The sequence below is a fragment of the Pristiophorus japonicus genome, chromosome 1 (assembly GCF_044704955.1).
Source record: "Pristiophorus japonicus isolate sPriJap1 chromosome 1, sPriJap1.hap1, whole genome shotgun sequence".
Classification (NCBI taxonomy): domain Eukaryota; kingdom Metazoa; phylum Chordata; class Chondrichthyes; family Pristiophoridae; genus Pristiophorus; species Pristiophorus japonicus.
In genome coordinates, this window is record NC_091977.1 from 79,463,436 (window position 1) to 79,477,078 (window position 13,643).

General features: G+C 39.9%; 1 protein-coding gene across 4 annotated transcripts in view; it reads right to left on the bottom strand.

Annotated features, from left to right (window-relative positions):
* Positions 1 to 13,643, bottom strand: part of LOC139264538 (caspase activity and apoptosis inhibitor 1) — a 49,865-nt gene that overhangs the window by 29,086 nt on the left and 7,136 nt on the right. For all 4 annotated transcript variants that reach the window (XM_070881185.1, XM_070881166.1, XM_070881174.1 and 1 more), the window contains exon 4: positions 11,499 to 11,580. In XM_070881185.1, the coding sequence (XP_070737286.1) occupies positions 11,499 to 11,580 (82 nt within the window). The remainder of the gene's footprint in view (positions 1 to 11,498; positions 11,581 to 13,643) is intronic.

Below are 13,643 nucleotides of genomic sequence, written 5' to 3' on the forward strand. Positions count from 1 at the left end.
CTGGGCAAACAGTCCAACTCTCTGCCCGGGAGGCCCTTTTGCCGGGAATGCGTGCAATCTGTTAAAATGATTATTGGCAGAGCGCAAGTGTTTCACATGCCTAAACCCGGAACCTGCGTACGCACCCGTAGGGGCCGCAAATTACGGCACCATGTATTCTGCATTGTGATTTGTAACCTGAAGAAATGCAATACAGCAAATGATTGCATTTACTAGTGCTATGCATTCAACATTGTACTTTCAAAACTCACAATTCTTGGGTACAATGAGCTAAAATTCCAATATTTACAATTCACATTGTTATCTTCTCATCAATAAATAGTCAAAGTAAAGACCTACAAAAGGCAGTTTCACTGCACTAAAGCTCATTCATCCAGCAACACCCTGGTTCTCTCATTATAACATCGAACTGGATTTTGAACATAATACGCAAGTCTTATTTCTGGCATATTTTTGAAGTTGCGGTCAGTCATTTACTGCTTCTTCAGTGGCTGTGCTGTGTCCCCTCTCCCATAGCCTCCAATCAGTGAAAATGACAAAAACTTGGTCTTTTTCATGGTAATAATTGCTGTTAAATACCCCATTAAATGTTAGACCTGGTTAGATTAGGTGGAACTGGAGTTTTAACAACATATTAACTGCTAAACAAACAATATGGCCCTGAAAATCTATTTTCATTTTGTGGAGTGCCAAATTTCTCCATTATGATAAAAATTTATATTTTTAAGGAACTTAAAAAAAAATATATATATTTTTTGAAAGTTTGTTCGTATTTTTTTCAAGATTACCTTTCCTCCACGCGAGAGCCCCAATCTTGTTTTGGTCTCTAACATTTTTTTTTAAAAAGTGGGGATAAAAGCAGCTTTTCATTTCCTGTTTCCCCGCCTGTGAGAATTCTGCATTGTGATTGGTTACTTAGACAGATTGTTGACATCACAGCAGATCGCAGTAGGGATTGACCACTAAAATCAATTACGCGTCGAAAAAGGCAAACTTCTCACCACAAAAAGCGCACGATCTTTGTGGGTAGCTTTCTTCAGGGCCAGTGGTAATGGCTTTGCTTCGCCGCTGACCACAAATTCCGGGCAATTTCGGTTAGAAATCACTGATTTAACATGATCAACTTTTTACACACAATTCTTGCTGTAAAAACCCATGAAAATGTTAAGCCTTTTTGAATAAAGTGCAACTGAGTTTTTAAATTGTGTAAAGACTCGGATTTATATAGCTCCTTTCACGACCACCAGACGTCGCAAAGCATTTTACAGCCAATGAAGTACTTTTGGAGTATAGTCACGGTTGTAATGTAGGGAATGCAGCAGCCAATTTGCACGTAGCAACCTCCCACAAACAACATTGTGATAATGACCAGATAATCTGTTTTGTTAAGTTGATTGAGGGAAAAATATTGGCCAGGACACCGGAGATAACTCCCTGGCTCTTCTTCGAAATAGTGCCATGGGATCTTTTATGTCCAGTTGAGAGAGCAGATGGGGTCTCGGTTTAACGTTTGATCCGAAAGACGTCACCTCCAACAGTGCAGCGCTTCCTCAGTTCTGCACTGGGGTGTTAGCTGAGATTTTTGTATTCAAGTCCCTGGAGTGGGACTTGAACTCACAACCTTCTGACTCAGAGGCGAGAGTGCTACCAACTGAGCCACAGCTGACACATATCAATTACTGAGTCAATTAATGCTCAACAACCTCTCTGACCCTGAAAAACTAATTTTCTATTGTGGAGCGTCAAGTACGTCCATTCCATGATAAAAATTCTGTAGATTTTTTTAAACTTAAAAATATAAAATAAACTTTATTTTTTATTAAAGTTTATCATATTTCACCTTCTACCTTAATTCTGTGTGTATTTCCCAATATATATTTTGCTTTTTATAAACTTAATGAATAAAAACTTCCTGGTTTGCTGTCTGTGAGAATTCTTCAATGTGATTGGCTGCTCAGCCTGCTTGATGACATCATTGCTAAACATCACAAATGTCATAAAGATGTTGCCAGATGGAAGTCATGTTGGACAATCATGTCGGACAATCATGTCGGACAATCATGTCGGACAATCATGTCGGACAATCATGTCGGACAATCATGTCGGACAATCATGTCGGACAATCATGTCGGACAATCATGTCGGACAATCATGTCGGACAATCATGTCGGACAATCATGTCGGACAATCATGTCGGACAATCATGTCGGACAATCATGTTTGGACAATCATGTTGGACAAGGGGAAATCAACGACACACAGCCCGCTAAAAGTTTGTGGGCAGCTTTCTTTGAGGTTAGCGGCGAATCCATCACTTTGTCGCTGACCGCAAAATCCGGACCATTTAAAATTGTTCGTTTGCTCCATTGTAAAACCAATACATGTACTAAAAGATACTTCTGCCAAACTCTCTCAATTCTATTGCTCTTCCTGTTTTACTGCTGTCAGCAAATGTGACAAAATTGTATTAGAGTCAATACCCAGCGCATGAATTTAGATTAGAACATGGGTGCCAGCGCTAACTCCGATGGAACCCCACTCAACACCAGCATCCAATCTGTCATTATGTTTCATATAAATACACTTCTTTTCCTGAGAAAATAAATTATCTATATCCTACTCTGGATTTTAATGGATTTTAGTTTAATTAGGAGTCTTTTATATGGAACGGTGTCAAAAGCATTCTAAAAGTTCAAATAAGATACGTCATTGGAAGTTCCACTATCTATTTTACATGAAATTTCTTGGGAAGAATCATATCTTCTAAACCAATGCTGGCTGACTCATATTACTATACCAATATTTCCTCAGCCTATTAATACAATAGTATCTAATTGACAACAAGCTTCTGAGAGTGCCATTGCTTGATTCTGTTTTAGAAATACAGGTATATTTGCTTGCTTACCATCATGGGAAACTGCAATTAGTTTCAATGTTTTCTTTACAATTGGCCAATTCCCTCCATCGTCTTATTTAGAACCCTTATCTTAGAATATAATGTTGGAAAGTGTGAGGTCATGCAATTTGGCAGAAAAAAATCAAAGAGCAAGTTATTATTTAAATAGAGAAAGATTGCAAAGTGCCGCAGTACAGCGGGACCTGGGGGTACTTGTGCATGAAATGCAAAAGGATATTATGCAGATACAGCAAGTGATCAGGAAGGCCAATGGTATCTTGACCTTTATTGCAAAGGGGATGGAGTATAAAAGCAGGGAAGTCTTGCTACAGCTATACAAGGTATTGGTGAGGCCACACCTGGAATACTGCGTGCAGTTTTGGTTTCCATATTTACGAAAGGATATGCTTGCTTTGGAGGCAGTTCAGAGAAGGTTCACTAGGTTGATTCCGGGGATGAGGGGGTTGACTTATGAGGAGAGGTTGAGTAGGTTGGGCCTCTCTACTCATTGGAATTCAAAAGAATGAAGTGATCTTATCGAAACGTATAAGATTATGAGGGGGCTTAACAAGGTAAATGCAGAGACGATGTTTCCACTGATGGGGGAGACTAGAACTAGAGGACATGATCTTAGAATAAGGGGCTGCCCATTTAAAACAGAGATGAGGAAGAATTTCTTCTCTCAGAGGGTTGTAAATCTGGGGAATTGGCTGCCTCAGAGAGCTGTGGAAGCTGGGACATTAAATACATTTAAGACAGAAATAGACAGCTTCTTAAACGATAAGGGGTTATGGGGAGCAGGCGGGGAAGAGGAGCTGAGTCCATGATCAGATCAGCCATGATCTTATGGAATGGCAGAGCAGACTCAAGGGGCCGTATGGCCTACTCCTGTCCCTATTTCTTATGTTCTTTTAATATGCGCCATCTTGGCCATGGGGAATTGTTTGTTTTAAATACTTTTAACTTGTCAAGTACTTCTGTCACACTGACTTCAAAACCATCTAAAAAATTAGATAGTAAATTATCTTCTGCTGAATACCTGACAAAAATTTAAATTTACTATTTTATCTTCTTCAGTTTATCTTTTAGAGTTCTAAGTTCTTCTGTAACTATTGTAATATTGTACCTGGTCTCTTTCTCAATACTCATCTCTTAGGTCCATTTTGCAAATCTAATCTCAATTGCAACCTACATCAGCAATTACCTATTTTGTCAGGGTTCTTCACTTTTATTTTCTTGAAATTTCTGGTTCCTAATAGTTTAATTGCCCAACTCATACATTTTGGGGACTGCTGTTTAATTTACATTATTTTTCTTGGGATATACAGTTATCTTGCATCTGCAACACTATAGTTTTAAATTATGTATGATCACGGATTGTAAAGTGAATTCAAAGATACAGATGTACACATATACACACACACTCTTTGAGGTGTAGAAACAGTTGCAGTCGGAGGCTTCCTGCGGGGAAATGCCCCCGATCTGCAAATAAAATGCCCGCGTACTTGATGGTCTGGAAGGCACGGAGATTCACAGTCCTGGGCCTCCCCGGGCAGAGAGCCACGAATCTCAAGGGCACATGAGGTTCGCAAGCGCCCTGGAATCATGTGGGTCAGCCCAACGAATGAAAGAAGGGGATCCCCATTCATACTTATGGGGATCCCGTATGTACAGAATACCCATAAACATGAATGGGAATACCCAAAAAAATACATGTATACATACAATTTTTAAAAATTACATATTTAAAATTAATTAAAATGCTGGTTGTTTAAATATTTAAAACCAACATTTAATGTTTTGAAAAATAAATTTAAAAGTTTTATAGGGGCTAAAAATAACCGTACCTTATTGTACAGGTTATTTAATGTTTAAATGATTAAAAAAACATTAAAATATTTTTTTTCCAAACTCTTAATACACTGATAAAATTAGGTCTTACACCTGCTTTTACCAGCCGTAAGAAATTCACGGGCATTCCTTGAGCAAATAGCCCAACTCTCCGCCCGCAGATGCTCCTTTCCTGGGGATGCGTTGGCTCCGTCAATCTTGACAGATCGCGCGCATGAAACCCCAGAACTTGCGTGGCCCTTATGGCTGCGTATGCACTTCGTACGCGTCCATAGGGGCCGCAAATTACAGGCCCATGCTTCGCTCAGTTGACTAAACAGCAATTTCAAGAGCACACTTGTAAATAATTATTTTCAGTGACTTATGTGTCATATCAAAATTAACAGTTTGCATGTGTAATTGCAGTAAATTGTGCCATTTGTGTGAGAGAAAATAGCTTTGAACATTTATTTTAGTCCTTCTTACTTTCCCGTATGCTCTGGCGTTCATGACAGCAAGACTACAAGAGCTGCCATTGGCATTTTACTTCACGAGCATGGGATATAATCTTTTGACTCATCGAAATAATATATGAAACAAAGGGGCACATCAGATGACTGGCAATTGAGGTCACATCCATTCACCATTAAACAGTCATGTTTTGTTTATGGAAGATGAACTTTGTAAACTGCTTTGTTTTAAAACAAAGTTTTATACACAAAGACAGAACAAATAAAGTGCAACAAGAAAATGTAGTTTGAACAGCTCCAACAAGTTTCCCAGTACCACTAGGTCAAGGCATTTTCACACTTTTTGCTCAACTTATTTTGTGGGAAGAAAAAAGTAAAAAAAAGTAAAAGGGAATATTATTTGAATGGGGAGAAATTACAACATGCTGCAGTGCAGAGGGACTTGGGGGTCCTTGTGCATGAAACTCTTTTTGGATCCTTGTGCATGAAACTCTTTAGGTGCAGCAGGTAATCAGGAAGGCGAATGGAATGTTGGCCTTCATTGCGAGAGGGATGGAGTACAAAAGCAGGGAGGTCCTGCTGCAACTTTATAGGGTATTGGTGAGGTCGCACCTGGAGTACTGCGTGCAGTTTTGGTTACCTTTCTTAAGGAAGGATATACTAGCTTTGGAGGAGGTACAGAGACGATTCACTAGGCTGATTCCAGAGGTGAGGGGGTTACCTTAGGATGATAGATTGAGTAGACTGGGTCTTTACTCGTTGCCGTTCAGAAGGATAAGGGGTGATCTTATAGAAACATTTAAAATAATGAAAGGGATAGACAAGATAGAGGCAGAGAGGTTGTTTCCACTGGGCGGGGAGACTAGAACGAGGGGGGCACAGCCTCAAAATACGGGGGGAGCCAATTTAAAACCGAGTTGAGAAGGAATTTCTTCTCCCAGAGGGTTGTGAATCTGTGGAATTCTCCGCCCAAGGAAGCAGTTGAGGCTAGCTCATTGAATGTATTCAAATCACAGATAGATAGATAGATTTTTAACCAATAAGGGAATTAAGGGTTACGGGGAGCGGGCAGGTAAGTGGAGCTGAGTACACGGCCAGATCAGCCATGATCTTGTTGAATGGCGGAGCAGGCTCGAGGGGCTAGATGGCTTATTCCTGTTCCTAATTCTTATGTTCTTATGACCACAAATAATGCTTTGGAGATTATTGAGCAGGTTACAACACATTACTTGTGGCCAAAATGAAAATAGCTTCTCCATCAGTTCCAGTCCCAATAAATAGTTTTCTGTTGGAATTCTTCTTCACATCGTCAATGTCAAGATTTTTGGTTGAATGTAATATAAGAACATAAGAAATAGGAGCAGGAGTAGGTCATTTGGCCCCTCGAGCCTGCTCCGCCATTTAATACGATCATGGCTGATCTGATCTTGGGCTCAGCTCCACTTCCCTGCCCGCTCCCCATAACCCTTCACTCCCTTGACTGGACCTGAAGCAAATTAATGGTAGAGAACTATGCACTATGCCCAATCACCAATAAAGAAAAGACCCAGTACTTGCTTTAACTGGGACTTGCTCAATTGATGGGAAAAGCTTTCCAAAAATATCGATGATATAGAAACATACAAAATAGGTGCAGGATTAGGCCATTCAGCCCTTCTAGCCTGCACTGTCATTCAATGAGTTCATGGCTGAACATGAAACTTCAGTACCCCATTCCTGCTTTCTCGCCATACCCCTTGATCCCCCGAGTAGTAAGGACTTCATCTAACTCCTTTTTGAATATATTTAGTGAATTGGCCTCAACAACTTTCTGTGGTAGAGAATTCCACAGGTTCACCACTCTCTGGGTGAAGAAGTTTCTCCTCATCTCGGTCCTAAATGGCTTACCCCTTATCCTTAGACTGTGACCCCTGGTTCTGGACTTCCCCAACATTGGGAACATTCTTCTTGCATCTAACCTGTCTGAACCCATCAGAATTTTAAACGTTTCGATGAGGTCCCCTCTCATTCTTCTGAACTCCAGTGAATACAAGCCCAGTTGATCCAGTCTTTCTTGATAGGTCAGTCCCGCCATCCCGGGAATCAGTCTGGTGAACCTTCGCTGCACCCCCTCAATAGCAAGAATGTCCTTCCTCAATTTAGGAGATCAAAAACTGTACACAATACTCCAGGTGTGGCCTCACCAAGGCCCTGTGCAACTGTAGCAACACGTCCCTGCCCCTGTACTCAAATCCCCTCGCTATGAAGGCCAACATGCCACTTGCTTTCTTCACCGCCTGCTGTACCTGCATGCCTACCTTCAATGACTGATGTACCATGACACCCAGGTCTCGTTGCACCTCCCCTTTTCCTAATCTGTCACCATTCAGATAATAGTCTGTCTCTCTGTTTTTACCACCGAAGTGGATAACCTCACATTTATCCACATTATACTTCATCTGCCATGCATTTGCCCACTCACCTAACCTATCCAAGTCACTTTGCAGCCTCATAGCATCCTCCTCGCAGCTCACACTGCCACCCAACTTAGTGTCATCCGCAAATTTGGAGATACTACATTTAATCCCCTCGTCTAAATCATTAATTTACAGTGTAAACAGCTGGGGCCCCAGCACAGAACCTTGCGGTACCCCACTAGTCACTGCCTGCCATTCTGAAAAGTACCCATTTACTCCTACTCTTTGCTTCCTGTCTGACAACCAGTTCTCAATCCATATCAGCACACTACCCCCAATCCCATGTGCTTTAACTTTGCACATTAATCTCTTGTGTGGGACCTTGCCGAAAGCCTTCTGAAAGTCCAAATATACCACATCAACTGGTTCTCCCTTGTCCACTCTACTGGAAACATCCTCAAAAAATTCCAGAAGATTTGTCAAGCATGATTTCCCTTTCACAAATCCATGCTAACTTGGACCTATCATGTCACCTCTTTCCAAATGCGCTGCTATGACATCCTTAATAATTGATTCCATCATTTTACCCACTACTGAGGTCAGGCTGACCGGTCTATAATTCCCTGTTTTCTCTCTCCCTCCTTTTTTAAAAAGTGGGGTTACATTGGCTACCCTCCACTCGATAGGAACTGATCCAGAGTCAATGGAATGTTGGAAAATGACTGTCAATGCATCCGCTATTTCCAAGGCCACCTCCTTAAGTACTCTGGGATGCAGTCCATCAGGCCCTGGGGATTTATCGGCCTTCAATCCCATCAATTTCCCCAACACAATTTCCCCACTAATAAGGATTTCCCTCAGTTCCTCTTCCTTACTAGACCCTCTGACCCCTTTTATATCCGGAAGGTTGTTTGTGTCCTCCTTAGTGAATACCGAACCAAAGTACTTGTTCAATTGATCTGCCATTTCTTTGTTCCCCGTTGTGACTTCCCCTGATTCTGACTGCAGGGACCTACGTTTGTCTTTACTAACCTTTTTCTCTTTACATATCTATGGAAACTTTTGCAATCCGTCTTAATGTTCCCTGCAAGCTTCTTCTCGTACTCCATTTTCCCTGCCCTAATCAAACCCTTTGTCCTCCTCTGCTGAGTTCTAAATTTCTCCCAGTCCCCTGATTTGCTGCTATTTCTGGCCAATTTGTATGCCACTTCCTTGGCTTTAATACTATCCCTGATTTCCCTTGATAGCCACGGTTGAGCCACCTTCCCTTTTTTATTTTTACGCCAGACAGGAATGTACAATTGTTGTAGTTCATCCATGCGGTCTCGAAATGTCTGCCATTGCCCATCCACAGTCAACCCCTTAAGTATCATTCGCCAATCTATCCTAGCCAATTCACGCCTCATACCTTCAAAGTTACCCTTCTTTAACTTCTGGACCATGGTCTCTGAATTAACTGTTTCATTCTCCATTCTAATGCAGAATTCCACCATATTATGGTCACTCTTCCCCAAGGGGCCTCGCACAACGAGATTGCTAATTAATCCTCTCTCATTACACAACACCCAGTCTAAGATGGCCTCCCCCTAGTTGGTTCCTCGACATATTGGTCTAGAAAACCATCCCTTACGCACTCCAGGAAATCCTCCTCCACCGTATTGCTTCCAGTTTGGTTAGCCCAATCTATGTGCATATTAAAGTCACCCATTATAATTGCTGCACCTTTATTGCGTGCACCCCTAATTTGCTATGCCCAACTTGTGAATGTTTGAAAATGTATAGAGACATTGAAGTTGAGAACGTGGGAATTATATATGGACAGTATAAGCTAAGAAAGGATTCATGAAGGAATAGCTATGAAAATCTCAGACTCGAGACTGCAAAATGTTACAATACTTACACAGCTTGAAAAAAAAACCCACAGCTTGCAAAAAAAACCTCAAGGTCTTATTAGATCATGTTATTAACCTGAAACATTAACAGAAGGTCTTTGTTTAAAATCAGACCATACTTAGGTCGGCTTATGAGTGGACAAAGGGAAAGAGGGATCAAAGAGGATAGGCTGAACTCGGATGTCACTCTAATTGTATCTTGTTATCTTTTACCGAAAATGTATAACCGTCGTCCCTTTACAATGTAACGTCACTTTGTCCGTAGGAAGTGGGTGCAATCTATCAGGAAGCATTCCTTCTGTCTGATAAGGTCCCCGATCGGGATTTGCTTTTTAAATAAAAGCTTGCTTTGTTTAAAGCACAATTGGTATTCGACTCAGTGATTTCACTGAACCAGATTGAGGGAAAAGAATCCAGAAATCAACAAACTCAGCTTACTGCTAAGTTCTGAGTGAAAGCTCAGTTGTATACATAAATTCAAACCCAAAGATGTTACAATTAAAGGAATGCTGCTACTTCCTAATGAGCACTTTGTGAATAATAGGCAGCTGAAAAGTACTGCTCTTGAGTGATATCTTACTCCCTCAATACTGATTCTCAAACGAACGTACACAGCCCCTGATGTCTATGGTGACATCCAAACCTACTAGATAGGAACAATGTGTGATTTGTATTAGGGTTATCATCTTGAATTTGTTCAAGAGCTTGAGGTCCTAAAAGGATCAATCTGCTCAAAAGAGGAGGAAATTATCAATATATCAAAGATGCAAGTTTTTGTTATTCTGGCTAAGTAAACCTTCCCTAAAACTTTGCTATGCAATACAATACATTGGCTATTTTTGTAGCTAAGAATACACAGATAAGAAGGTTCTGATCTGAGAAATTAACTCCCTCAAACTGGGGAAGAATTGCCCTTGAAATGAAAGGCATAACTTTACACAACAGTATTCCCCCATCCATGAGTTTGACATCAAAGATACGAGACCTCATTCTAAACAGTTAGATTCTCTCTTTGTTGGTAGCCCGATCAGTGATGGGGGTGGGATAAAAACAGAAAATGCTGGAAATATTCAGGTCAGGCAGCTGACGAAGGGTCATCAACCTGAAATGTTAACTCTTCTCTCTCCACAGATGATGCCTGACCTGCTGAGTATTTCCAGCATTTTCTGTTTTTATTTCAGATTTCTAGCATCCCCAGTATTTTGCTTTTGTATTCGTGATGGGGTGGGTATTGGCTGATAGTTACTGTTGAATTATTGAAGCAAGAGCATTAACATGATTAAGATTTTTCCCATCATTTGGTTGCATCTAAGCACTAGTCAAAGCAATGAATGATCGTGGTCAAAGTTTGTGCTCAATGAGCCAACAAAGTAATTTTTAGTTGTCAAAATAAATAATTTTTATAATCAAGAAATCAACTAGGGGACTGTCCTTAGCATCCTGTAGCAAACAAATATGCAGATTTGATTCCCAAGGCCCATTTCCCCGTGTGTGGAAAAGATAGTGAACAATTCCATTCTGTCAGTGGTGTGGCCTTTTCTTACCATGCTCTCCTTAACAAATAGAGACAAGCAATGCAGCCTTTAAAGTGGCTTCTCCATCACTTCCATCATAAAAGAACATTCTACAAAATTACCAATTATTTATGAGACCCTTGCATCAAATTCTTCGTTCAATGATTTCATGGCTCCAACATTATAAAAAGATAGGATATAGGTTAAGAGGAGCAATGCAATAAGTCACAGACCTCTGCAGCTCCCACTAAACCAGCTTGCGACATACAAAATAAGGATAATAGGCAAAACTAACAATAAATCCTTGTTGAGACACTGTCTAAAAGGGCAATAAATAATTTTGAGCATAATTTAATTAAAATAAATTTGTATGAATTCATTTGTTGAATATATAGGCATGAATAACTTTCACAGAAAACAGTCAAGATAGCGGCTTCATGTGCTGCAAGCACTTTCAGACACCCAACCTACTTTATCAAAAAATTAAAAACTGTACTTACTGACTTTCTGTTTCCAGTTTCCTCTTGTATCCATTATTCTCTCCTACCTCTTCTTCAGTATCAGATGAACCAAGATCATCAACTAGAATAAAAACAAATGCTGCAATATAATTTGAGAGCCTGGAGTCGAGATGGACTATTTAAAATTTGAATTTGCAAATATAGAATGTATCTGTTGTCAGATTTAGTAATCCTTGTCCAAAATCAGGACATACAATAGATCACCAAATTAATATCAGTTTGACTTACATTTTAAGTAATATTTCTTTTAATGTTTGGATCATGTATTACATTTTTGTCATGACCACAGCTTCCACTGCATCGCCAAGTAGTTTTGATCGTCATGATGGTTCTCTTAAGTGCTTGATTAACATCAAAAATCAATATATTACATGAAGATTTCACATATTCAGCAGAATAGTCCCAGAATCTCAAGTCTGTCTGCATAATAGTTTCTCATCTCTGGTAAATCTATACTGTATACTCTCTATTGTAAGAAATCATGAATCTGAAGAAATTGCAAATTATAAAATAAATAATGATTTTATAAAAGAGGTACTTATGCCAGCTCAGCAGACACAGAGAGTTAAGGTTGTTACAAGGTCAGGACCCAGGAAAACAGACCTTCATGGCATAACTATGCTGATATGGGATTTTAGCAAGGAGCCTTAAAGATAAACAAGCTGTCTCTTGAACAAGACATTCAGGCAGAGATATGTAAAAAGCTGACCTCATGAGGATGGGAGGGGGTTTTCAGAGGTACTTACTCCCCTGTAATTGCACCATGGAATGTGTAAAAATGATTGATGCAAGGTATCCACCTGCCCATCAAACTAAGGTATGAAAATGGGCAACGAGAGACAGGCAGACTGAGGAGAGTTTCCTCAAGGTGGACCTCATGCTGGCTTCGGCCTAACAACTTGGTCAAGCTCAAACCTCTGAGGTGGACTCCATGCTAGCATCGCCCTACCACCTCCACCAGCTCGGGATCTGTCCCGAGATCACCGTTCTGCCTCAAAGTCCATCCGTTCGTCCCGCTCCGGGGTCGTAGATCACTCTCATCTGTCATGGGTTGTATGTCTACTATATCTATCTTAATCAGCGTGTTGTATCTGATGATGCTTAAAACTGTCGCTCTTCAATAAAATGCCTTACAACTCCTAAGACCCTTTGGGTAATGTGTGTGTGACCTATGATCCAAATCTTACACTATGGCTTTCATGTTCTTTCTGTACTGGGGGTGAGGGAGAATTGCATACCATTTTGTCATTGTAAAGAAAAAAAGATTACAAACAGGGTATCGAGTGCTGCATTTACCAGTTAAAATGTAACAAGTGAAATCGGTGTTACTTTTCTGCTGTAAAGGAAGCTGTTGCATTGTATGAACAAAATAGAAACAGTTGATCTTATGCAGAAGCAGATTGTACAGTCTGTTCTGACTCAATTTATTCCCAAATTGCCAGAGCAGACACAGCACACTGACAGCTTCTTATCCCAAGTTCACCTTGAAAGATGGGTACTTATTCAATCTCAGGAAATACATCTCTCTCCTTTGTATCACTTAGTTTTCCTCCTTCCTTTCACCATGCCTTTCCTGTATGTCATCCCTTCTCATTTTATTTAATCTCGTACAGGTGACTATGTTAAAGGCTACTCAAGTTATTAATTGTATTCCTTGACAAAGGTAAAAGTATCTATTACATATGATTAAAGCTGAAATGCTATGATTTATATTTAAGCCACGTTATATTAAGCCTGGAAATTACTAGGGTTGATGTTACCGCACAAATACCCAACTAGCTCAGATCAAATTGTTTTCTCCACTATTATAATGGAGGTACAGGTATTAACTAATAGGTATTTATATGATAACATGATGTCATTATTTCCAGGCTGTACATAAAATAAGCCAATATACACACTTTACATATGGTCAACATTTTAGATTCCCTTTTTCTGAACTCAACTTTTTATATGTACAATTATTAATACTTGTGAAAGGAAAGGGAGGAGAAAAAAATACTTTGAACAATGTTCAGACTTTCCTCAAAAAGGTTTACATACAAAAATGTACATATAAATTATTTTATACTCACTGGAAATTATTTTCTGCCAAATAGCTGTTTCCTTTCCCATTAATAAAAA